This window comes from Barbatula barbatula (genome assembly GCF_947034865.1).
Source record: "Barbatula barbatula genome assembly, chromosome: 8".
Lineage (NCBI taxonomy): Eukaryota > Metazoa > Chordata > Actinopteri > Cypriniformes > Nemacheilidae > Barbatula > Barbatula barbatula.
This window is the reverse complement of record NC_136771.1, coordinates 24,407,629-24,435,207: the sequence shown is the minus strand read 5'-3', so window position 1 is coordinate 24,435,207 and position 27,579 is coordinate 24,407,629. Positions and strand designations below refer to the sequence as shown.

Here is a 27,579-nt window from a genome sequence, read left to right as displayed (position 1 = left end):
CACTTCTGTTATGAACTGTGATGGAGAACCCAATTGCAGGCAGCGAAACGGGGATGAAGGGGTTAACAAGGACTTTAATAATATAAAACAGAAAACAAAAACCCACGAGGGGGTATCAAGACAGTACACAAAAACTAACACCATAAACTGAAAACTAAACACTCAACTGGAACTCAACTATAAAGACTAAACAAACACTCACAAAGACTAGCATAAACTTCAAGGATTCTGACACGACAAGGCTTAGGACAGGGTAACAAGTACAACGAACGAGCACAAGACAATGAACACGAGGATGTTTTAAAGGGAGACAGACAAAGGATAATTAACAAGGGTCAGGTGCGGGTACTGAAACACTCAGGGAAGGTTAACGAGGAAACGAGATGGCGGGAACAAAGACACGGACCAGAGAGAGAGCAAGAAAGCCGATCGACCCAACATCTCTCTCTCACATAAAACAAAAGACTTTGTCATGAATCTGCCTCAAGACCAAGAATAGACATGACATGAAGGCAGATTCATGACAGAAGCCCCCCCTTTAATGAACACCCCCAGGTGTTCACCAAGGGGAAGACTAACAAGACAAGACCGACTGGGTGACAGACATAAACCAACAAAACATGCTTAACAAAACTAAGGGCAGACAAGCAAGAACAATAAATGGGTTGGGATGGGACAATAAAAATAACAAACAAGGGAGGGGGGGTGGGGCCAAACAAGAGTTCATGGGAGGAAGTCCAAAGGGTGTGGGACATGGGGGAACAGTTTTTGTCCCTGGCGCTCGGAAGCGCGGAGTCCCAGGGGACTTGGGGGGCGGCCCTCGAGAGCGCGAAGTCGCCGGCAGGGCAGGACTTGACGCCGGCTGGAAGGTCGGCAGGGCAGGACTTGACGCCGGCTGGAAGGCCGGCAGGGCAGGACTTGACGCCGGCTGGAAGGCCGGCAGGGCAGGACTTGACGCCGGCTGGAAGGCCGGCAGGGCAGGACTTGGTGCAGGACTTGACGCCGGCTGGAAGGCCGGCAGGGCAGGACTTGGTGCAGGACTTGGCGCCGGCTGGTAGGCCGGCTGGGCAGGACTGGGTGCAGGACTTGGCACTTGCGTGGACGCCTGGGCAGGACTTGGCACTTGCGTGGACGCCTGGGCAGGACTTGAAACTGGAGTGGGTGCAGGCAGGACCACCGGACTTGGGACCACCGGACCTTGGACCACCGGACTCGACGGGACCACCGGACTCGACGGGACCACCGGACTCGACGGGACCACCGGACTCGACGGGACCACCGGACTCGACGGGACCACCGGACTCGACGGGACCACCGGACTCGACGGGACCACCGGACTCGACGGGACCACCGGACTCGACGGGACCACCGGACTCGACGGGACCACCGGACTCGACGGGACCACCGGACTCGACGCCTGCGCCAGAGCAGGACTGGGCGGTTGCCCCCTCCGAGGCTTCTTCTTCTTGGACCGACCCACAGAACATGTGGCCGGCAGCAAAGGGGTGGGGGACCCGGCTGCCTCCGTGCTGGAAGAGTCGGACGGCGAGTCCCACGACTCCCTCCGTCCGCGCCTACCACGAATGCTAGCTGGGGGTGACGAGACTGGTGGTGCTGAACTCCCCAGTGTGATCATACCCAGGGTACATCCCTCCGGGATTGAAGACAGTGTGGGGGATCCACCTGGAGGTGAGGGTCTGGAGTCGTCCCGGTTGACCAGGAAGTTCACCATATCCTGGAACCCCAGAGGCTCCAGCAGCTGGGTCTCCCTGGCGGTGAGGGGTTCAACGAGGCCGCTGTTAAATATGAGCTTGAGCTCCTTCTCGTTGAACTCTGTCTCCACTGCCTCTAACAGGAAGTCCCGGGCATACTCTAGCACACTGGAGTCCCTCTGATGCATTCCGAAAAGGAGGTGGGCTTGCCGAGATCTCAGGTGGCGCTGGTTACTGTCCATAGCTGCCTGCTGGGTTCGGTTCGGGCTCGTTCGTTCTGTTATGAACTGTGATGGAGAACCCAATTGCAGGCAGCGAAACGGGGATGAAGGGGTTAACAAGGACTTTAATAATATAAAACAGAAAACAAAAACCCACGAGGGGGTATCAAGACAGTACACAAAAACTAACACCATAAACTGAAAACTAAACACTCAACTGGAACTCAACTATAAAGACTAAACAAACACTCACAAAGACTAGCATAAACTTCAAGGATTCTGACACGACAAGGCTTAGGACAGGGTAACAAGTACAACGAACGAGCACAAGACAATGAACACGAGGATGTTTTAAAGGGAGACAGACAAAGGATAATTAACAAGGGTCAGGTGCGGGTACTGAAACACTCAGGGAAGGTTAACGAGGAAACGAGATGGCGGGAACAAAGACACGGACCAGAGAGAGAGCAAGAAAGCCGATCGACCCAACATCTCTCTCTCACATAAAACAAAAGACTTTGTCATGAATCTGCCTCAAGACCAAGAATAGACATGACATGAAGGCAGATTCATGACAACTTCTACTTTTACTTGAGTAATATTTTACCTTGGGTGTCTCTCCTTTTACTCAAGTACATGGTTTGTGTTCTTCGTCCACCACTGGTGCTGAACGTCTGCTCTCACATTCATTTCACCGTTTTTATTTTTGTGTGAATTGACCTTTTAAAACTATGCCAAAATGCTTTATAATGTAGTGAATGCATTTCTACCCCAGTACAAATAGTCTCAAGTACAGATACTTGAAAAATGTACTTCCGTAAAAGTAAAATACTTAATCAAGATGAATTGAAATGAATGAATTAAAACAACGTTAAAAGTGGAACTGTAACTTAGAATATATATATATACAATGATGCATAGTTGTGATGTTTGAGTGAATAATAATGTAAAACAAAGGTTATAAAATGCAGACACGTTAAAAGTGTATTTTCCACGAGCTCTGTGCATGTTAAGGGGTTTAATACACGATCCCCTCTGATATGTGGGAATAAAACACTTCACACATTCACAACTCTCTGAATCTTCTCGTGCATCTTTCATCTCTTTAGATTTGTACATGCAGCAGATAAACGTTACTGAGAGTTTATGAGAAAGAGAATTGTATATGTGTTTACTGGTCAGCATGAGGACTAATATACTACATCTGCATATGAGCTCAAACACTGAGAGCAATCATGACTAATACATTCTAATAGTAAAACTTCAACTCAAATCAACATCATGTTTGTGTTTTACTCCCCCTGCTGGTTAATATTAGTCATTACACAAACCTCTGACAGTGTGTCACGTGATCATTTCACACTATTAAGAGAGAAAGAGCTCATGTTCACCTGCTGGACCTCTATGAAGTTTGACAGAGATCAATCATTCAAAGTCTACATGTCATCTTCTGATTGTGAAGCTGTGGAATGTGTCATTATGTTTAATCCCTGAATTTCTCCAATATTTACCACAAATGTGAAAACAGGAATACAATAAAATAAACTAATACATTTAATGTCAGTCAAGGAGTCACTTGTAGAGACGCACAGACAACATTCAGCATCAAGAAGATCAACAGAGCTGCTGTGAAGCTGAACTCAAGTCACCGTGAACATCCTCCTCAACTTCACTTTCTTCATCATCTCAGGTCACAACTTTTCTCTTTCTCATCATGTCATCATACACTTATCTCACTCGTTTATATCACTGGACACACAAATGAAAGGCTTTCTGACACAATCAATCTGATGATTGACAGGTGCTGTGAGATGCTTCGATGTGATTGGACATTCTGGAAGTTTTCTTGTGAACTCTAGGAAGTCTTGGTGTGTTTTGAGTCGAGTCTCGATTGTAAATGTGAAGTGGAGTTGGGGATGGAGGAGGGTAATTCTCTACTGAGCAACGCGATAAGCTGCTGTTAGCTGAATATATTTTCAAACGGAAGCTGTGATTGCGTCATATATCTATATCTATGTGACATTAGAATCAAACGAGATTTATTTTTACACTCATCTCATTATTATCATCAAACAGGGTGAGATACATTTTCACTAATAATGAATATAAAAAGTGACTTTGTTTGAATGTGAATCTTATAATTTCTTCTTTAAAGAACATCTCTTGAATAAGCGTGAAGGAGACAACATCTCAATGGATCTCACATCATCACTAAAGTGCATATAAAGCCACAATATGGATAGATTTTACGAACAAATAAGCGCCGCAGTGGTTGCCAGTAAAATTCCATAAGAAATACGGGAAAAGCACGTAAACAGCTTCAGGGCAAAAACTTGAAGCCGTGTATGAACTTAATACATATGAGTCTTTTACATTAAAAGTATTTCTTTATATAAAGAAATAATGGACCTAATACGAAAACACTACATTTACTTATTTTATTTCTTTGCAATTCATCATTAAAAAAACATCAAAGTCCAAAGCAACATGCAGCATGACATCAGTACCTCACTGCCTGTGTCATGGTTCTCGAGTGGTGAGACACAGAGAGAAGACCCAGGTGCAGACAGCGGGTAAGGGGTTAATATATTTTAATAATAAATAATAAAACATAGACCCATGGGGGTAACATAACAAAACATGGATACATAACAGGACTAAGACTAACTACACTGAAACAAAACTTAAATTAACTCTTTGACATAAACTACACATGACTAAACTAACAAAACACAGGACCTCACCACACATACCACAATGAACCAGCACAAGACAGAAGACACAAGGGCATTAAATAAGGGCGCAAATCAAGAGGGAAACAGGTGAAGGGCATTGTTCAATAACGAGGGTAACGAGAGGATGGGAACAAAGACGAGACTGGGGAGAGAGTATGGAAGACCATAAGAACAATAATTGTCTCTCTCCACATTTAACATGAGGTTCTGTCATGATCCTGCCACTAAACCATGAGAAACATGACATGATGCGGCAGAATCATGACTGCCTGATCTTGACTTAAGCACAGACTCACTCTTCAGTTTAGTGGAGACCCACGAAACATTAATGTCAGAAAAGTTCTTCTGTAGTTCTTCCGGAAAAAATACAGGCAGCTGTGAACATCCTGTTTTTATTCGCCCAATCAATTCACAGCGGAAAACATGAGCCACACCCACTATTCACTTTGGAAATATGTCAGAATACTGAAGACAATCAGCATTTCTGCTTCACACAGACTGCAGCATAACATCCATGACTTCATGTTTTATTATTGTTTAAAGTCTCTATTATTGTGATCAGTGTTTGCTTTAGTTGGGCTCTTTCGTTCTCGATGTCATTGTTATATTTCACTGCTGTCCTTCAAATTCACAGTTTTTCAAGAAGCAGATAAAACACTGCATTCTTTAATATTTCTAAATAGATATTTGTAAAATTAGTGGGTGACTAATAATAATGATTCATTATTAACAAATTTAGTTAAAATAGTGTTTGAAAGGTTTTTGACTAACAGCTCTTTGTGCTGCTAACATGGACACTGTATAAATGTGATAGAGTGAAAATAACCAGTATGCACATGGTGAGGATTCATTAAAAAGCATTACGATAAATTGCGTAAAATGCCACAAGAGAAATAAATGCAACATTTATATGTTTTCTTCTGTAAATAGTATCCTGTGACTGATCCATTTCAGTCTAAGAAATTGAATTGTTACCTGGATTTCTCCTTATTTTCTCTTAATGTTTACTGTGATGCTCAGGAATATAACTAATTATATCAATTATAAATGTAAACTAGAAAATTCCTTCATTGTGAAGGATTCTGAATGTACCTGTTGTATTCTATCATATCTCTTTTGGTTTTATATACATGTCAGATTAGTCACAATTAAAGGTCACGTAATATATATGTAGTCACGTGACTGACATCAAGATCCAATGTGATTGGAAGTTTCCGCCGTATTTGATGTGAGGCATCGAAGGAACCATGATTTGATCTGTGATGTGTTTTGTGTTTATTCAGTAAAATAAACAATCACACGGTGAAAGCGCCGGGGAGCTTTTGCGAGGTACGGTTCAGCAAACTCATTTCTGGGTCCAATAACATTATGGAGTTGTATTGGCTCAGGAATGTAAAGAGGATCTCTTATATCTCTTATATATGACTTTCTACTTTTCTAAAAAACACATATTTTTCGACCCTAAATCCACATTTTCCCATGCAGTGTATAAGAACAGATATTAGTCTGCCGACTCTGACGTCCCAAAAGCTACGGGGTGTTGTGCCGAGAGATGCACCCTTGCCAGATTATGCACCCCCTTCAATAACGCAGCTGTCCGATTGGCTGATAAAAAACATTTTTTTTATAAAAACGGAATCATGTTATTTTGGAAAAAAACTCTTAATTTATTATTAATAGTAATTCGCTGGTTGCGCAAGATAGTGCCGGTGTAATGCCGAGAAAGGCACCCCTGCTAGATTATGCACCCCATCCCCACCATGGTTAGGATTAGGATTAGGTGTGGAGAGGAAGGGTGCACAATCTGACACGGGTGCCTTTCTTTTTTCTTGTTATCATGTTTTTATTGTGTTAGTAAGCTGTATTTTTTTTCTTAAATCAGAACAAAACAACTGCAGTTTGATTGATATTAATTGAAATGCAAACAAAAAAAACATGATTTTTCTAATAAAGGCATGGTCTCATTTTGGAACCAAACTCTTTAAATTCTCTCCACGTGCAGATAGATCACAATGGAACAACAGTGCCATCTGCAGGATAATTTACAAAAACACAATAAATATATTGTCATCGGGAGCACACAAATATATTTTAGTGTGCAAGAGTTTACAGTAGGTTTCTTATCATCATGGCATATTGCTAATGTTTCATTAGGTTGTGCACGCACGCAGATGTTTTACAAAGCTCATCGCTGTGAAAAGGTTGAATACTGCAAGTGTGTGAAGGAAATGTAACCCCTCTTACCATATTTAGAACATCAGGTTCCAAAGCAATTGTACTGACAGGTACGACCACCTTACTTGCGTATACATATATATGCGGTCTTAGTAAAGCCATACCACAAACTGACGTAGATTTGTGGAGGTGTGGTTACACGAGGCGTTTCAGGCAGGTCTGGGTGAGCATTCGCCTTTAGATAGAATGCATCTTTTGCTCCGACACTTAAATTTTTGCATTTTAACCTGTTTAATACATGCATGGGCAACTTATAACCAAAGACACAGAAAATGTGTATTCGCGCCATATGACCCCTTTAGTAAATGTATTATAGGGTTACGTGCTTTGCCACCAGGTGTCACTAATAATCTGAAGGGTGAGAGGAAAAAGTTAGAATAAAAGAAGTGATGAAGCGTTCAGCTGCTTCTTGGTCACAGTTGTGTTTTCTTTTATAACAGTACATGTAAAATACATCATCAGGCAAATGAAACACCAGCAACCCTTCTCCGGTTATCTGTACGGTTAAAAGCCAGAAACACCCCAACTTCAATATTGCGAATTGAGACATTGATTTTGTTTTACAAGTGGAAATTGGTGTAGTCTAAAAAATGTTGGGTTATTGGAGTCCAGTTTCTGCCCGCATTAGGACGGTAACAGAAAAATCCCTCTTTTACCTAAACTCCCTGCTGCAGTCCATATCTCCTCCTTCCATCACAACAAGGCACCAAATCCCTTGCAAAAACCTTTACTCGTTCAGTTCCTCTGTGGTGAAATTAACCGCCACAACTAAACACTCCTTTAAAAACATGGACAAAAGATGAGAGAGATGATGGTGAATGTGAGGTAAAAGGGAAACAAGTGAAGATCAGGTGAGCTTCCACTGAAGATGTCAGGAACATCAGGAATATCAGGAACATCAGGAATATCAGGAATATCAGGAACAGAGGAAGTATGACTGTTATTATAATAGGGGAATGTAATAAATCCAGGTTGGTTGATGACTATCTGAGTGTTGATCCAGTCTTGATATTTAGACACTCTGGTGAACACACTTTTTAAGCTGGTGTCACATCCCAGAGATACAATTCCAGACTGAATCCACCTGGAGTTCTGTTTAGTGACCAGTGACCCTCCATAAAACAACTGCAATGACAAACAGATTCCACTTATAACAACTGTTCTACAGTAACATTGAATCTGTGTTTGTATTTAATCCTCATTTAGATCTGTGATTATAAAAGATGAATGATTGATAACTCACAAAACAATTCCCTCCATCTGACAGTGCAGCACATATCATGGTGTCTGTGATATTTAGACTATTATTGAAGGAAATACTACAATTATAGTTGCTGATGATTGGAATCTCTGCTTCTTGTAATGTGTCTGAAAAAATACATGTAGAAACAATATAATATATAACAATATAATTCAGTACAAGTGTCATATAACACTGTTTGAAATATTGTAATTGTTGTAACAGCTGTACTCTTGTGGATACCTGACATTTTGAGACAATGTTCACTTACTTGAACTAGTGAAACCCCATCCTGTGATCCAACTTAGAAGTCCTTCATTAAATTCACTACCAGCAGCAGCCAGACAGACTGGTTTAATATAAGCAGTGAAGTCCACAGAAGAAGAGAGCTGGACCAGTCCTATGTTATTCTCATAAAATGAGATGTCATAGTCAGGATGTTTGATGACACGACTCACTGTTCTATTCACCTCATGTGTGTTTGGGCCAAACTCCTTCAGACGTCCCAAATAGATTATATAGTCTGAACTGTCTAAACTATAAATACAGTCAGTTTTAATCCACGTGCTGTGTGATGATTTGACACTTAAATTTAATATTGCTTGGAATCACTTACTCATAAGACGAGCAGTAACCTGAAGTCAAAACCCAGTCTTTATTGATGAGACTCCCATAACAGACAATTACATTAGACCCAATACTGTAAATGCTTACATGCCAGGGCCAAAACCCTTCAGTCGCATCCACTCCACCAATAATCCTGGTGTTAAGTGAAGCTCGACCGCACACTGATGAGAGAAAAGAATATGAGAAAAGCTTTGAATAAAGTGAAGAAAACTGTGTAGAATATCTTGAGTGTTGACGGTCACATGGAGTTACGCACCATCTTGCTGACCAAAAGATCCTATAGTAGAAGAAAACAAATTCAAAATAAAGTTAATGTTGAGAGACAGTGTGATTGACGGTGGATTATTCAGATCATTCAGTTAGCGTTTGCCTACCTGTCAGATATAGAAGTACAGTCAGAGCAACACACAAGACTGTGTTAGATCTCATTCTGATGTTTTCACTGATGACTTGATCTACAGCACCGCAGGCTTTTTAAAGAGGGATTCTGACTCCTCCCCCTTTCTGATTTCAACCTTTTCATTGGTTTTGAGACCAGAGATGATTGAAATATTTTGTGTCAAACCAAAAACTTCTGTCTTCAAACTTAGATCTGATGTTACTCACTTTATAATAAACAAGTTTCATTTGTAAAGCTCACATCATTGTAGTATTCTACTGTTTCTTGTTCAGCATATCGCTGCCAAGTATTTTAATAAGCTTTATTGATTGCTGCTTATTTCAAATGTCTCACTTATAGAATAAAGAGACACGTCCCACTATAGCTTATGTGTATTAAATGAATGTTTTTCAGTAATTACAGCTTTTTGTGATCAGTGACTGTAGAGGCTTTTATTGGAAAATCCATCTATGTACATGTGCAGTGGCCATCTGGAGAACTGTGAGTTAAGATATAAAGAAATTATAATATAATTTTCCTTTCCCACATGTTATAGTTGCAGTAATAGCGATCGTCAATGTCAAAAGGTCGATCAATCAAACAGAGTTTACTTTATTCTAAAAAGGCAAAACTTTATTGGTGAGGGTCAGAAGAAGCGGGCCAAGCCCTTATCCCCAGATTCAGGTCTGCTGAGTAGAGCCAGGGATTGAGAAATGCGAGTTGATTTAAACCACAGACTTTCTATCCCCTTGGAAATCGCAGTGACCAACATGCGGCAGGACCTGGTTCTGTAGTCCAGCTCCAGTAGGAAAGTCCTCATAGTTGAGTTGACTGGACCTTGGGAAGAGGCCATTAATAAAGCATTTGAAAGAAAGAATCTCTGGTTTGCCAACAAGTCAGCGGAGGCTGAAGATCTTGAAAGTGGGCTGCAGGGGCTTTGTTTCCAATTCCTCTACAAGTCTGTTAAGAAAGTGGGGATCAGATCAAGCCAAACGAACTCGCCACTGTCGCTGAGACCGCATTGACGGAGCCAATGGGGCCAGAACAGCCTTAGCCAACAGGGTGGTGTGTATGGTTGTGACGAGGTTATGTTGATGTGTTGTAATGTTGTGCCGCAATGGAAAGAATTTTAGTTATTTCTGTGTGAAGTGACAAGCACGACTGATTTTAGTAATGATGTTTAGTTATGAATGGAATGCTTGAGAACCTTTAAACATAGTTGCTGCCTTCGCCCCAAGCGTTTGAGCGATCCTGTTGAGGTTATTTAAAGACATTGGGACCGATGTGAACAAAATATGTTTTATATAACAATCCATGTAGCCTATTAAATGCTTTCAACATAGTTTTACATACAGTATTGTCTTATACACTCTCTTTACTATAACATTATTAGAAATAATATCAATAATATATAAAAGTAAACTACAAGTATAAAAGTTTTACATCTGACATTCTTTTATTACTTTTATATATGACTTCTTTTTGATTATTGCATTTCCCCCCATACATTTTTTTGAGCCAAGTTGTCCCAATGACTGTTTAAATAGTATACTTACACTGACTACTATTTAACTTGAACTTAAGATATACTTATATTTTGGTGGCATAGTGGGTAAATTATAAATATGTTATGCACTATGCAGATATTATCTGCACACATCAGCATTGATCTAGTCAAACTTTTCAAGGGAAACTCTTGTTTCTGATCCCACTAACACTAACCACTAAATAAATGACATAACTGGTTGTCATTTGGCAGCAGGCAACATAAATGTTATGAGAATGTTCTATAAAGGTTCCCGATAAGTTCAGAGAAAGTCCTGAATGTCTGTCAAGGTCCACCAAATAAGGTCCACACACCCTTTAAAAAAGTCCACATCATGACCATCTGGAACATTCTGGGAATGTATTCGACGCCAGCAGGGATCAGGTGATCTGTATAATCTCATTAAAAAGCCTTATTTTTATAATCAAATTGTGTTAAACTTTCAGTAACAGTTAATAAATGAACGCTTTTAAACACATCACACCTTGTTTTAATGAATATAAAGGAAATATGTTGACACAAGTGTTTTTATGAAAATCATGTTTGACGTGTTTGACAGCAAGATTTCGTGACAATCACCCGGGGCTGACACTCACAGACCTGCTAAACTGGCTTTCTTTCGTTCTGTTTTTAATGTTTACAAAGATCATATCACAGATATTTGCTGAGTCAAAAAAGCAGCTGTTTCTGTAACAAACAGAGCCGCATCACATCTTAGTCTTTTGTTCTGACAGATGAACTATTCAGACAATTCCCTGTTTCTGGTCTGACTTTCATATATTTTTTGAGACCATTGATGATTGAAACATTTATCCAAACCACAGCGTTCCTTTAGAACTTTACATGACAGACATCATGAATGCATTATAACACAAGTTCCACCTGTAAAGCCCACATTGCCGGGATAGTTGTGAGAGTAAGTGTTTCTGTATTCAAATCAAATATCCCTAACTGGATTAGTGCATGTAAGGTTAAGAAAACATACGCCCAGCTGGTTGCTGGATGGACAATATAGGACACAAATGGTTGATTTGAAATTCTAAATTTCATCGTGTAAATTAGCGATCACAGAATTTTTCTTTTCTCTTGTTTTCTGACATTAATGTTTCGTGGGTCTCCACTAAACTGAAGAGTGAGTCTGTGCTTAAGTCAAGATCAGGCAGTGAGGTACTGATGTCATGCTGCATGTTGCTTTGTTTAAAAGGGACTTTTTGTTTTTTAATGATGAATTGCAAAGAAATAAAGTAAGTAAATGTAATGTTTTCACTTTTATGCATTAGGGCTAATTTTTTTCATTTTATGTAAAGAAATGCTTTTAATGTAAAAGACTCAAATGCATTAAGTTCATACACAGCTTGAAGGTTTTGCCCTGAAGTTTTAAACTGCAAAGCCATTTACGTTCTTTTCCTGTATTATTATTTACTGAATTTTACTGGCAACCACAGCTGCTGATATTTTTCCATAAAAACTACAGAACATTTTTCACAATGTTGCAGAACAATGTGTTTTGTGAATATTTTGGACATATCACAATCTTTAGAGCGAGCATTAATAATTTGCAGTTTGATTTGTGATTTAAGACGACAGGAAAGACAATCGGGCTCTGCAATTCTGGGCAGTGGTGCTGTTGTGTGGCTGGAGGAGGAGTTACAGATGTGCTTTCATTTTTATTATGGTGTGCATGTGTATTACATTGATGTTGGGACATATGATAATAAACAAAAGATAATTTTCCAGTTGTAATCTGACTGCTGGGTGTTGTGAAATTCTGTCTTCAGCTCTTCTTCAGTCTTCAGGTTCTCGTCTGAGAGACTTTTGATGTGAGTAACAATGATCTTCAGGATTCAGATCTCCGATGATCTCGAGAACACAAACTGTCATCTAGAGTTCAAGAGATGATTCAGTTTGGTTAATAAAAGAACAACATTTGAACCTTGCAGATTATGTCTTTTTCATGGAAGGCCTTGCATTTCACAAGACCACATCATCGCTGTCAGACTGATACATTGTCTCTCAATTTTTCCCGATTTGATTTTGTTATATATATCACTAATATCACCTGTGAGTTTTGAAAATATTTTACAAATAATACGTTTTGAAAATAGCTATTAAAACACTGTTAATTACTGAAAACGTAGCGTTTTTTTCCATTTCCTGTAAAGTGGCAGTTTTGGAGATACAAGTTTCAACCCGACAGCGACAATATCAAAGCAGCTCTCCTCAATTCCCACAGTGGTAAACATGGTCCTGTCCCAACTTCTTTGCAAATTTGGTTGTATCTATTGTATTATTGAATGTACACTGTGAAAAATGTATGAACTTAATGCATTTGAGTGTTCTATATTAAGAGCATTTCTTTCTATAAAATGAAAACTTGGACCTATTGCTTAAAAGTGAATACATAAAATTTACTTACTTTATTTCTTTTCAATTAAAAATATATTTATAAACATGCAGCATTACATTAGCACCTCATTGCCTGATCTTGACTTAAACACAGACTCACTCTTCAGCATAGTGGTGACACACAAAACATTTAATTTCAGAATAACATCCATGACTTGATGTTTTATTGTTGTTTAAAGTCTCCATTAATGTGATCAGAGTTTGCTTTAGTTCGCCTCTTTCATCCTTCTTCAGCTAAACAGCATTTTTCTTTTAGCTGCTCTGACAGTGTGTTAAAACACAATTATTGTAGTGAACAAACAGAAGGAAATTTGTAAACATTCTTTACCAAACGTGCATCTGATGTTGATTTGTTTCTTATAGGATTGTCATAGAAGAACTACAGCTCTACATCAAATCTAAAAAAAAGCAATCCTAATATCTTTATTTGTCCTCAAGAATCTGTTTATGAATCTCAACAGTGGTGACCAACAAATGAACCGCTTACTGCCGCAATGCATGTTGGGAGTCATGGATGAGTTTTGTACTTTGATGGTATCCAGAATGCATTGCATTTATCTTAAGAGAATTTCTTTTGGTTTGGTTTTCATTGTTGAGATGAACAATTTTATACTTGATGTCCTCTAAATCAATTTTTTATGTAAACGTTTTGTTTTTAAAGCAATAATATAATTCTATATACAAACCTAAATGAGGACAACAAAATACCTTTATATCAGCACCTGAACTCTTAAACATGTTATGACACACATACAAAATTTAAATGACTTTTTTTTACAGTACAGACTAATAATAAACAAGTTTTTTCATGTCTTACAATTTTGTAAAATAGATTGTGTGACAATTTTTTTATTTCCCTTTTGGGTCGGGAAAAAGTAAAAGAATGCCAAAACTACAAACAAATAGGAAGAGATAAAATAATCTACATAAAACAGCAAATGTAGCAAGACTACAACACAATGACTAGAAAGCTGACAACTATCACTAACCTTTCTTTATTAAAGGGGTCATTTGACGCGGCTCAAAAGAATGTTATTGTTTACTTTAGATGTAAACAATAACATGTAAACACGATTTAAGGTTTAAAAACGCTGTATTTTGCACATACCGGGCATGTTTGTATCTCCTCTTTGCTCCGCCTCTCTGAAACACGCTGATATTTTACAAAGCTCATCGCTCTGAAAAGCGAGGTGTGCTATGATTGGCCAGTTCACCTTACTTGCGTTTAGATTTGGGGGGTCTTAGTCAAATCGTGTTTCGAACTGATCACATTTAATGTGGTAAGATAACTTGACTGATTCAACATATCGTTTTAATATTTCTACTTTATTTTTTCAAGTTAGTGTTTTATTCAAACTATTATCCGTACAAATACAAACTACTAGGAAGTGATATTAAGTAAAGTTTACAATAGTAATATGTGAGCCATTGGAATTTACTGTGTAGGTTGACCGTACCGCATTCATCTGCTAAAGGAATGAATGTAAATGAAACCTTCAATAATTGACATTTCCTGAAGAAAACTTGAGAGAAAAGCACCTGGGGTATTTCAGAAAGCAGGTTAAGTGACATGCCCGTCTGAGATAACATCAGATTTCTGTTGTTATGCCTAATACGATACTGCAAGAGAATTTGGCCGATGCCGATGCTCTTCCGTTTCTCAAAGCTGTCAATAATTGTCTGCATTAGTTTTTTAAACTAGATATCTCAACACATCATGTTCAAACTGTGAAAAAATACTCTACACTTCCAAAGGAAAAAAATGCAAAGCCCAGTTACACATACAAATTGAAAATTGCAAATTACTAATTTCTCCATTATCTATAGGTTTCAGCGCCGGTCCACATTAACAGCTTTTTAAACAGCTTGAACACCAAGGCCTTGAACAATGTCACACGAAAATGTGATAAGTAGAGATATATAAAATTAAAGACACACGTGTCCCTGGACCACAAAACCAGTCACAACCCTGCAGGCAAGCAGGCTCTCAGCGCAGGGCTCCCGGGAAGTTGCTCACTGGCAAAACGTTGACCCCTTAGCACAGACCATACACGGCAGCCCTCACCTCATCCCCCAATGTTCATTTGTTGAAATGTTGATCACTTTTGCGTCTGCTGAAATCCATCATTACTGTGATCAGTGTTTGATTTAGTTGAGATCTCTTCCGTTTCCTTCGGTCAACGATGTCGTCAAATGCATTAGTTGGAGTAAAGCAAGATATGGTCCAATGGGATAATAGTTTATTCTAATGTCAATCAAATAGAAACTTTTGTGTTGCGTTGTAATGTGGGGAAATTGTGTGATACTACAATGTGAGTTTATCAACAATGGTCATATAAATAAAATAATATTTCAGTTGCTGTTTCATTAGGATGTTAAGTTAAGATCATGTTGTTACAAGATATTTTGTAAATTTTACCGGAAATATATCATAACTTTGTGTTAGTGACGCAGCAAAATCGCTAACAAAAATGTCTGGAAACACACCAACAGAGATCACTCGCTGCTGCCGCTCTTTGAGAATCACTCGCTCAAGTTTGGTATCTATGTAAAACTTGAATTTCTGCTTTTGGGTTCATCTACTCTCCACAACATCATTACAGTGGTCAGCCGAAGGAGAGCGTGAAGACAAACCTGTTACTTGTCCTGCTACAGCGCTTCTGATTCATAACTTTAACTTTACTTGAGTATCATTTTTGGGGAGTACTCATGACTTTACTCAAGTACATTTGAGAGGCAAATATTGTACTCTTTACTCCGCTACATTTCTATCCATAACCATAAGTACCTGTTACTTCTAAAAAAAGATCGCGGAAATCTCGGAAACTCTCAATTTGTTGTATCCCTCTCAAACGTGATTGGATTGTAAAGGCGCCACTGATTGGGACAGCCTATCAGCAATCACCTTCAGCTTTCCGCCAAAGTCAACTCCATGGCCAGATTTAGATAAGAGACGAAACAATGGATGAAGACGCAACAGGTCCATCACAGGAATGTGCCAACCCGTGGCCCCACCTCGCCAGACTATTTCAATTGTCTGAACAAGTTAATGATAGTTTTCGCTTCAGGTGTTTGCTGTGTTAACCAAACAGAACTTCATCACCGCCTACAAAATTTAATCCTCCAGCTTGCGGAAGCATGTCAAGATACGTACATTGAAATAAACTTGCTTACATTTCTTTACAATTAACAGTTCATCTGGCCTAGACAGGTTTAAAATTGTGTTTGTTGAACTGACTCCAGCTTCGATATTTGACCACTGTTTATAATTAAAGTGGTTTGCAGTGACATTAATTTCTTAATTTATACCAGGAGTGCAAAATAATTCATCTGTAACGTTTGTTATTTTTAATAGAAATCATCACTCATAAAACATCTCCGGTTTATTTGTGTTCAAATACATAAAATATACAGAATCCGCCAGGGCTATTAGTACAATGGTGCGCATATTTGGAGAAATAATGATGAATTATCACATGTTGGTAAAATATTTAGTCATACAGAATAACATTTCTATTCATTTTCCACTGAATATGCGATCTGAAGGGCTCAGATGGAGCGAGATGTGGGTCTCCTCTTCCTGATTTGCGTCAGATTTGACCTCAGAGCTCTATCATTTGCAGTACAGCTGTCAATCATCTCAAGTGGTTCAACGTGACCTCTTCAGCATGACACGTCATGTGTTCACTTCCTCATTCTACAAAGCGAAAGTGACATTTCTTCACCGAAACAAGAAGCTAATAAATGCACGATTGAAGTGTTTTATGTGTTATTTTTGTGTGATTTGGGGTATTTTTATGTGAATAACGAATAAAGGTGAGGGTAAGCATAGCCAATAGCTTCATATAAAATGTTCAATATAAGATGTTTAAAAATCTATTTTTGACTTGACAACATTTGAAACCGTGAACGGAATATAGAGCGTTACCATTGTGCCTTGTGGGCAAGTGAGAAATGTTAAATAAAGCAACATGGTAAAAAGTTTAAAATGACTTGATTTTATTTCAATGTCTTTTACATTCTCCAAGGTATTAACATTAACATTTTTCATAACTCCATGTAGGACGTTTCTGTACATAAATCTATGCACTGTGGCAGTAGTACTGCAATACTTAGAAAATGTACTCTTGATACTCAAGTACTTTTAATAACAAGTACTTCAGTACTTTTACTTAAGTAGACATCTGACTGTAGAACTTTTACTTGTACTTGAGTAAAATTTAGCAAGTGGTATCTGTACTTTTACTCAAATAATGAAGCTTTGTACTCTGTCCGCCTCTGCTGGTTGGACTGAATTAAGTTCACTCACACAATCGTCCCAAACCAATGATGTAACCCAGCATGCATTGCTGCATGAAGTTTTTTTAATTGTCACCAATGTGAGGTTTTTTGTTTATCATCGTTTGACATTCTGCTACATGTGTTACAGAGTCAACTTGTTGAAATCAGAAATGAGTGAGTACAGGGCCACATTACATCCAGACTTTCTTACCCCAGAGAACAACAGTAAGTACAGATTACACGAACCGCTTGATGTATAAAATGAAATTACAATAGAATTCTTGAAGGGCAAACCTATTGAATCATTGTAAAAATTGTTTATTTGTCAATGTTATTTCACTCTGATCCGACAAACAGCAACATATATGTTTGAACATCGGTGTGAAGTTGCATTGAGAGAACTAAATACATGTTATTTAAAATACTGACTTCTGTTCATCATAGTCTTCCTCCAAAATAAAAGTATCTGCTGCTGTTGATGCAGGTCAATGGGACGCTTTTGATTAAGTGGAAAACTGTTGAGATGGAGTAAAAGCTGCTGCTGGTGCAGGTGCAGGTGCATTATATAGTATTATTACTAAAAATCTAATAATTTTACTAAAATTACCCACTCAAAAGGATAATTTGAATGTCAAGAGAGCCCAACTCAGACACTGAACACCATGATGGTGACTTTAGTTAGCTGGGAACGTTCTTAAAACATAAAAAACTGGACATTATCAATGTTTTCATTATATAAACCTATAAACCTCTGAGAAACAATCTTATAACAAATGTTTGTTAGCTGGGGTGTAAGTTTGTGGACACACAGTTTGTGGTCTGAAAGTCTATGTGGTTACAGGCCTAAAGACAAACAAGTAAAAAGGAAAAACAGACAGAAAGACTGACTGATAAAATGTAAATGAATTGAAAGGGATGAAAACATCAAGCTTGTGTTCATGTGTTCTTTGTTTTCCACTTTCTATTTTTTGCAGATGAAGAATCTGACATAATTTACACCAAACAGCTACGAGGAGAACGACGCCCAATAGATTTAAAAGTTTCTAGTGACTTCAACAACAAATTGTTCAAGAAAGAAACATGGAAAGTGAAAAAAGAAGTGCTCAGAAAGCCAACAATGCACAAGCACCAGCTAATATCAATTGCTGGATTTCATTGGCGTCATCGACAGAGCTGACAGACCAGGAAACAATACACAGAAGACACATACGCTCGATGTGGAACACATGCAGACCCTCCTGAAAACAAACCGGGGTCAGCCCCAAAGCTGGAGCTTATTGTGAAGCAGGAGTGGGTCGAGCTCGTACTGAACTCAGTGTATTTGAAGCAGAAGCCAAAGGTCCAAACGCCTCTGCCGGTGCTGAAGCAAGTGTAGGTTCACTCGGAGTCAGTGCGATGGCTCGCGCTGAGGTTGCAAGCGCATCAGTCAAAGCCGGTCCGTTAGGTGTGAAGTTGGGGCTTGGGGTGGATATGGGGGTATCTGTTGGTGCAGGTGGATTCGAGGCAAAAGTCCTGGAACTGGATTTTCAGTCGGGCCAAGAACTAGTATTTCTGTTCTGGGTTCAGAACTGTCATGTTCAGTCATGTAGACACACAGAAATGAATCTTCTTTGAATATTTACATTGTAGTAGTGGACAGCGATGTACATATGAAATCACGTCCTGAAAATGAATCTGTTTCTTTAATGCAAACCAAATTGTTATCAATGCCAGAAATAAATATGTATTCAGCATTAAAAAGACCATGTGTTAATTCTGATCATTCTGACACACAAAGGTGGGTTTAGATAGCAAGCCACCATTAAATTAAGGTTAGTGTTGATCTGACAGTGTTATGCTAGCAATAAATTAAAGACACAACAAGAGATCACTGTCTCCCGTCTTTAGATCCGATCTTGTCACATACAGTAAATAACGCAAGGATCCATTATCCTGAATAATGTCAGTGTATTAAATGTCTGTTTGCATGCATGTGCGTCTTATGCAATTTGCTACAAAACAGATTCTCTTATTTCCAGGTGTTTTTAAAATGATTATTTCTGGGATTTTATTTTTGCTGCTGGCTGGAGTTTCCGTGCTTTTTCTGGCCAATCGACTGACTCGAGGTAATTCAGTCTGTTCATGTTTTCATTTTAATTCTACGGTTTTCTGATGCTTCAGTATAAGACTGTTTTCCTACTGAACACAGAAAATCACCCTCTACATGATTCCCTTTAAACAAATGGTTCACCCAAACAATTGTGCCCATTGACTTCATTGAAATCATTTTATCCCTGGGGACCAAAGAGCTTTATCTCCTTCTACTGGCCTTCAGTAAATGTGCATGAGGGTGGCAGATGTGGTAATATGCCTTCATCATTCGGTTAATCTGTCTAATAATGTTTGTTTTATATGTTTGTGTATTTTCTGAAGGGTCAGACGTGAGCTTAATAAACACAGTTGAGGTGAGTTTTCCTCATCATACTGTTTTAACAACATGTTTCATGAAGTCTTGCTGTAAACGTGTAATGACAGAATGACATATCAAATACTACTAATAATAAACTTAAAATCAAATCCATGCGTACATTCACCTGTTTGCTTGAATTGTGACACACTTCTCATGTTTTGTTTTCTGCAGTTTAATGCTTGTGATAGATTTGAACGTTATTCTGATGCAAACACAGACAGCAGAACAACAGTAGTCTACAGTCTTCACTTACCCATAAACCCTCCTGAGTAGTTAAACCTCTGTGATACTTCACACCCTTTGAGCAAACGCCCATCATTCGCTCTTAATTATGTTAAATCCTTACTTTAATATGTACATTTGTAAACAATGTTTGTGTTCGTCTGCTATTCATGGTGCTGATACAGTGGTGGACAGTAATGAAGTAAATGTAATTCGTTACTGTACTTAAGTAGTTTTTTTGTGTATCTGTACTTTAATCAAGTATTTCAATTTTGGGATTCAAAGTCAAATATTTTCAAAATCAGTCGTTCCTTTTTATTATGAGTCAATAAAAACGTAACTGGTAAAATGAGTCACCGATCACAGTACATCACACGCTTTGTTTTGAACTTCTTTTGCCCCTGTTGTCGACGTGGTAACATATCTACTTAGCACAAACATGCGATTCAACATCACATCAGATTCAGTGCAACAGCATCACATTTTCACTGCCAATGTCTTTATAAGTCAAATCATGGAAGAAACTACCGAATCTAACTTGACCCAACACCCGTGGCCTTACGTGATTTTTTTGAAATTGTTGAAAAGAAGAACGAGTCTTTCATTTTAAAGTGCCTTCTCTGAGTGAAAAGAATGAGAGAGGAGAAATACACCTGTCTCTTATCAGGAATGAAGATGAGCTAGATACTTACATAACCAACAGTCTGATTTCAAGAATTAAAGTTGGAGAAATGTCTGATTACTTAGCGAAAATCAGTGGTGGACGAAGAACACAAACCATGTACTTGAGTAAAAGGAGAGACACCCAAGGTAAAATATTACTCAAGTAAAAGTAGAAGTGCTGCCTTTAAACTTTCACTTGAGTAAAAGTACAAAAGTATTTGCCTTCAAATGTACTCAAGTATCCAAGTACTGTGATTAGTTTTTATGGCTATAATGTCCTATTATCATTTTTATCACAAGACTCTTGCTTAACTGAGTCTACGTGAAGACTCTAATGTCACTCTTTGCACACCAATCTATTCATAAAATTACATTCATTAGTCAGACAGACACTGATGTCTATTAAACTTTTCATAAGCCCAAAACCTTGAAGCCAAACATTTCTTGACTCTTTGCATTTATGGAAAGTCTTCTCCTAGTTTTATTTACACCAAAACAGTTGTGAAGAAAAGTTCAACAATTTTTATGTCAATCAAATTTTTGATGTGTGTCATAACATGTTTAAGAGTTCAGGGGCCTGTACCATGACGCTGGTTTAGGTGGCTAGCCAGCTATGTTTCGGTTTAGTTTGTGCCAACCCTGGGTTTTAGGTACCATGAGAGTAGCTCGGCTTTAATCGGTGTTCGTCGCCATGGTATCTTACGCTGCACGGCTAACCTGCTCCGGGGCAGGCTATGTTCTAGATTCAAGATCTCAGACTGAAGTTTGACCAATCAGCTGTGAGCAAAGAAACATATAGGTGACGTAACTGATTCACAGTGCGTGTTAGAATGTCTAGTTATTTTTTATACTGTTTAATAAAATAAAAATATAAAATAAAATATTGGTTACTATTGTAATGTTAGGATGGCACTCGTAGGAATAAGGACCATACACACGCACGTCTGTGTTAACTCGTAGTCGTCTTTATTAACATTTCACAGGCCATGGCATTACGGATGAACCCCGTACTACTACCGTAGTCCCCGTCTTAAGCGGGCAGTACATAACGTGCAATGATTACCGTAATGACTATCACTACAACTATAAAGGTAAAATCTGATTTTACAGATTTGCTGGCTTTCCCTTACACTCATATGAAATTCAATAAACTTACTTATATTCCACTTTTATTGTATCACATGTATTTGCATTGGATTTTTTACATTCTTGTCTGTGGTGCAGAACATCTAGGAACACTTTCAGTTTCACTGTATAACTGTGTGTTCACACCGAGCGCGAATGAGGCGTCAAGCGCGAGTGATTTACATGTTAAGTCAATGTAAAGACGCGATAGACGCGCTTGCGGCGCGAATAGCGCGAATGAGGCGGCGCGAATGACGCGAATTGCGCGAATGACGCGAATGACGCGAATGAAGCGAATGACGCGAATGACGCGAATTGCGCGAATCGCGCGAGTTGAAAAATCTGAACTTTGGCGGAAATTCGCGCCGCGTTAACCAATCAGGAGCCTGCTTGAGTAGTGACGTAGACGACGTAGCGAGCAGAGGCAGAAATAAAAAATGGAGGACACGCTCATCTCAGTGTGTGGACACCCGGAGCTATATGATACGTGTTCATAAAAATAGGAATAAAAAGGATCTTGCTTGGAAGAAAGTGAGTGAGGAGGTCGGAGAATCCGGTAAATTGTAAAAACATTTTCGTGAAGCGAATTTCACTCGCGAATGACGCGAATAGCGCGAATGACGCGAATGAAGCGAATGACGCGAATGACGCGAATGAAGCGAGTAAACACAAAATGTTCAAGCGTCAAACTACTCGCGAATAGCGCGTTTTTGACGCCTCATTCGCGCTCTATGTGAACACACAGTAAGAACATTTTTCTTTGTCCTCAACAGTAGTTTTTATTAAGGCTTCAATGAAAAGACTGACCCTGGTTAATGGCGCAAAGTTTATTAAATGCAAAGGCTTATGTATTCTGTTGTAAAGCAGCCGTTTTATTAAGTGTAATTCTTATATTTTCTTCCGCTTCTCTGTGTTGCAGAACACACCGCTATTTTATAATTCTGAGCTCCGTTGTCTTTCTGCAAAAAAATAAACTCGTTTTTTTTCTGCAGAGCATCATATCAGACTAAAAGGAGACCAACATGCAACCAGTCCGCGTTATTTTTTGGGCAACTTGTTTGACATGAACCATCAGTACACGGTGCATGTTTCATTGATTTTAAACATGTAAGATGTCAGATTTACAATGCAGAAGCGCTGTGGTGTCATTTGCCTGTCAAAATAGCCGTTTACAGCTTTAACAAATTTGTACATAAGTTCAGAAATATATGAGAATGAACTTTATTTACACGCGACTCCTCTCATGTGTACTCGGAAGGGAAATGATGAAGCAGATGTAAGGTTAACTGCTTCTGCTGCCTGAATGGATGTTTTTTGTCCGCACGAGGGTTAAAATTGCAATATGCAGGAGCTTCAATGAACTTTGTTGTAATATTTCTGTACGCATGCCTTACATAAAAAAAGTTGCCCGCAAGGAAACGGACCCCTTGTAGTTCCACCGAGGACCCCGCGGATCCTGTTTGCCTACAGCACTACAGTAAATGTGTGTACTATAGTCGTTTAATTTAACATTAACGCAATCAGCAGTGTTTCTGAAACACATCTCTCTTGCGTAGACAGCAGAAACATATCACTCCATGGCTGAAATTCAACTTTGTGTTCATATTGTGGAAATCGCTTTATTAATTTATAATGCGATTGGTTTAGTCATGCTGACGTCACTCGTTCACGTGCACGCGCGCTCAAACTAATCTTAGCTTCAGGATCAAAGCTTGAGTTGACAAAGAAACTCCACAAGCTGCTTCATGGTACCAACAAAGCTTGATCACGTTGGTTTGGTTTTGGTCTAATCCTGTAACCCTGAGTTTGTTCAGCTACATTCATGGTACAGGCCCCAGGTGCTGATATAAAGGTATTTTGTTGTCCTCATTTAGGTTTGTATATATAATTATATTATTGCTTTAACAAAACTTTTACTTAAAAAATTGATTTAGAGGACATCAAGAATAAAATTGTTCATCTCAAGAATGAAAACCAAACCAAGAGAAAATCTTTTAAGATTAACGCAATGCATTCTGGATACCATCAAAGTACAAAACTCATCCATGACTCCCAACATGCATTGCGGCAGTAAGCGGTTCCTTTGTTGGTCACCACTGTTGAGATTCATAAACAGATTCTTGAGGAAAAATTATAAATTTTGAATTGTTTTTTTTTTTAGATTTGGTGTAGAGCTGTAATTCTCCTATGACAATCCTATAAGAAACAAATCAACATCAGATGCACGTTTGGTAAAGAATGTTTACAAATTTCCTTCTGTTTGTTCACTACAATAATTGTGTTTTAACACACTGTCAGAGCAGCTAAAAGAAAAATACTGTTCATCTGAAGAAGGATGAAAGAGGCGAACTAAAGCAAACTCTGATCACATTAATGGAGACTTTAAACAACTATAAAACATCAAGTCATGGATGTTATTCTGAAATTAAATGTTTTGTGTGTCACCACTATGCTGAAGAGTGAGTCTGTGTTTAAGTCAAGATCAGGCAATGAGGTGCTAATGTAATGCTGCATGTTTATAAATATATTTTTAATTGAAAAGAAATAAAGTAAGTAAATTTTATGTATTCACTTTTAAGCAATAGGTCCAAGTTTTCATTTTATAGAAAGAAATGCTCTTAATATAGAACACTCAAATGCATTAAGTTCATACATTTTTCACAGTGCACATTCAATAATACAATAGATACAACCAAATTTGCAAAGAAGTTGGGACAGGACCATGTTTACCACTGTGGGAATTGAGGAGAGCTGCTTTGATATTGTCGCTGTCGGGTTGAAACTTGTATCTCCAAAACTGCCACTTTACAGGAAATGGAAAAAAACGCTGCGTTTTCAGTAATTAACAGTGTTTTAACAGCTATTTTCAAAACGTATTATTTGTAAAATATTTTCAAAACTCACAGGTGATATTAGTGATATATATAACAAAATCAAATCGGGAAAAATTGAGAGACAATGTATCAGTCTGACAGCGATGATGCGGTCTTGTGAAATGCAAGGCCTTCCATGAAAAAGACATAATCTGCAAGGTTCAAATGTTGTTCTTTTATTAACCAAACTGAATCATCTCTTGAACTCTAGATGACAGTTTGTGTTCTCGAGATCATCGGAGATCTGAATCCTGAAGATCATTGTTACTCACATCAAAAGTCTCTCAGACGAGAACCTGAAGACTGAAGAAGAGCTGAAGACAGAATTTCACAACACCCAGCAGTCAGATTACAACTGGAAAATTATCTTTTGTTTATTATCATATGTCCCAACATCAATGTAATACACATGCACACCATAATAAAAATGAAAGCACATCTGTAACTCCTCCTCCAGCCACACAACAGCACCACTGCCCAGAATTGCAGAGCCCGATTGTCTTTCCTGTCGTCTTAAATCACAAATCAAACTGCAAATTATTAATGCTCGCTCTAAAGATTGTGATATGTCCAAAATAATCACAAAACACATTGTTCTGCAACATTGTGAAAAATGTTCTGTAGTTTTTATGGAAAAATACCGGCAGCTGTGGTTGCCAGTAAAATTCCGTAAATAATAATACAGGAAAAGAACGTAAATGGCTTTGCAGTTTAAAACTTCAGGGCAAAACCTTCAAGCTGTGTATGAACTTAATGCATTTGAGTCTTTTACATTAAAAGCATTTCTTTACATAAAATGAAAAAAATTGGCCCTAATGCATAAAAGTGAAAACATTACATTTACTTACTTTATTTCTTTGCAATTCATCATTAAAAAACAAAAAGTCCCTTTTAAACAAAGCAACATGCAGCATGACATCAGTACCTCACTGCCTGATCTTGACTTAAGCACAGACTCACTCTTCAGTTTAGTGGAGACCCACGAAACATTAATGTCAGAAAACAAGAGAAAAGAAAAATGCTGTAATCGCTAATTTACACGATGAAATTTAGAATTTCAAATCAACCATTTGTGTCCTATATTGTCCATCCAGCAACCAGCTGGACGTATGTTTTCTTAACCTTACATGCACTAATCCAGTTAGGGATATTTGATTTGAATACAGAAACACTTACTCTCACAACTATCCCGGCAATGTGGGCTTTACAGGTGGAACTTGTGTTATAATGCATTCATGATGTCTGTCATGTAAAGTTCTAAAGGAAATCTGTGGTTTGGATAAATGTTTCAATCATCAATGGTCTCAAAAAATATATGAAAGTCAGACCAGAAACAGGGAATTGTCTGAATAGTTCATCTGTCAGAACAAAAGACTAAGATGTGATGCGGCTCTGTTTGTTACAGAAACAGCTGCTTTTTTGACTCAGCAAATATCTGTGATATGATCTTTGTAAACATTAAAAACAGAACGAAAGAAAGCCAGTTTAGCAGGTCTGTGAGTGTCAGCCCCGGGTGATTGTCACGAAATCTTGCTGTCAAACACGTCAAACATGATTTTCATAAAAACACTTGTGTCAACATATTTCCTTTATATTCATTAAAACAAGGTGTGATGTGTTTAAAAGCGTTCATTTATTAACTGTTACTGAAAGTTTAACACAATTTGATTATAAAAATAAGGCTTTTTAATGAGATTATACAGATCACCTGATCCCTGATGGCGTCGAATACATTCCCAGAATGTTCCAGATGGTCATGATGTGGACTTTTTTAAAGGGTGTGTGGACCTTATTTGGTGGACCTTGACAGACATTCAGGACTTTCTCTGAACTTATCGGGAACCTTTATAGAACATTCTCATAACATTTATGTTGCCTGCTGCCAAATGACAACCAGTTATGTCATTTATTTAGTGGTTAGTGTTAGTGGGATCAGAAACAAGAGTTTCCCTTGAAAAGTTTGACTAGATCAATGCTGATGTGTGCAGATAATATCTGCATAGTGCATAACATATTTATAATTTACCCACTATGCCACCAAAATATAAGTATATCTCAAGTTCAAGTTAAATAGTAGTCAGTGTGAGTATACTATTTAAACAGTCATTGGGACAACTTGGCTCAAAAAAATGTATGGGGGGATATGCAATAATCAAAAAGAAGTCATATATAAAAGTAATAAAAGAATGTCAGATGTAAAACTTTTATACTTGTAGTTTACTTTTATATATTATTGATATTATTTCTAATAATGTTATAGTAAAGAGAGTGTATGAGACAATACTGTATGTAAAACTATGTTGAAAGCATTTAATAGGCTACATGGATTGTTATATAAAACATATTTTGTTCACATCGGTCCCAATGTCTTTAAATAACCTCAACAGGATCGCTCAAACGCTTGGGGCGAAGGCAGCAACTATGTTTAAAGGTTCTCAAGCATTCCATTCATAACTAAACATCATTACTAAAATCAGTCGTGCTTGTCACTTCACACAGAAATAACTAAAATTCTTTCCATTGCGGCACAACATTACAACACATCACCATAACCTCGTCACAACCATACACACCACCCTGTTGGCTAAGGCTGTTCTGGCCCCATTGGCTCCGTCAATGCGGTCTCAGCGACAGTGGCGAGTTCGTTTGGCTTGATCTGATCCCCACTTTCTTAACAGACTTGTAGAGAAATTGGAAACAAAGCCCCTGCAGCCCACTTCCACGATCTTCAGCCTCCACTGACTTGTTGGCAAACCAGAGATTCTTTCTTTCAAATGCTTCATTAATGGCCTCTTCCCAAGGTCCAGTCAACTCAACTATGAGGACTTTCCTACTGAAGCTGGACCACAGAACCAGGTCCTGCCG

At 38.4% G+C, this 27,579-nt stretch overlaps 1 protein-coding gene across 3 annotated transcripts in view; it reads right to left on the bottom strand.

Moving 5' to 3' along the window:
• Window positions 1-5,922: 5,922 nt before the first annotated feature.
• LOC306897235 (chymotrypsinogen B-like) overlaps window positions 5,923-27,579 on the bottom strand; it is a 42,897-nt gene continuing 21,240 nt past the window's right edge. The window contains exons 1-6 of one of the 3 annotated variants that reach the window (XM_079461809.1): window positions 9,145-9,211; window positions 9,027-9,047; window positions 8,760-8,931; window positions 8,415-8,680; window positions 8,147-8,271; window positions 5,923-8,028 (exon numbers count right to left, since the gene is read on the bottom strand). In XM_079461809.1, the coding sequence (XP_079317935.1) occupies window positions 7,684-8,028; window positions 8,147-8,271; window positions 8,415-8,680; window positions 8,760-8,931; window positions 9,027-9,047; window positions 9,145-9,199 (984 nt within the window). In that variant the 5' untranslated portion in view covers window positions 9,200-9,211 and the 3' untranslated portion in view covers window positions 5,923-7,683. Of the gene's footprint in view, window positions 8,029-8,146; window positions 8,272-8,414; window positions 8,681-8,759; window positions 8,932-9,026; window positions 9,048-9,144; window positions 9,212-27,579 lie in introns of those variants that run through there. The other 2 variants (XM_079461811.1, XM_079461810.1) reach the window with 2 other exon arrangements.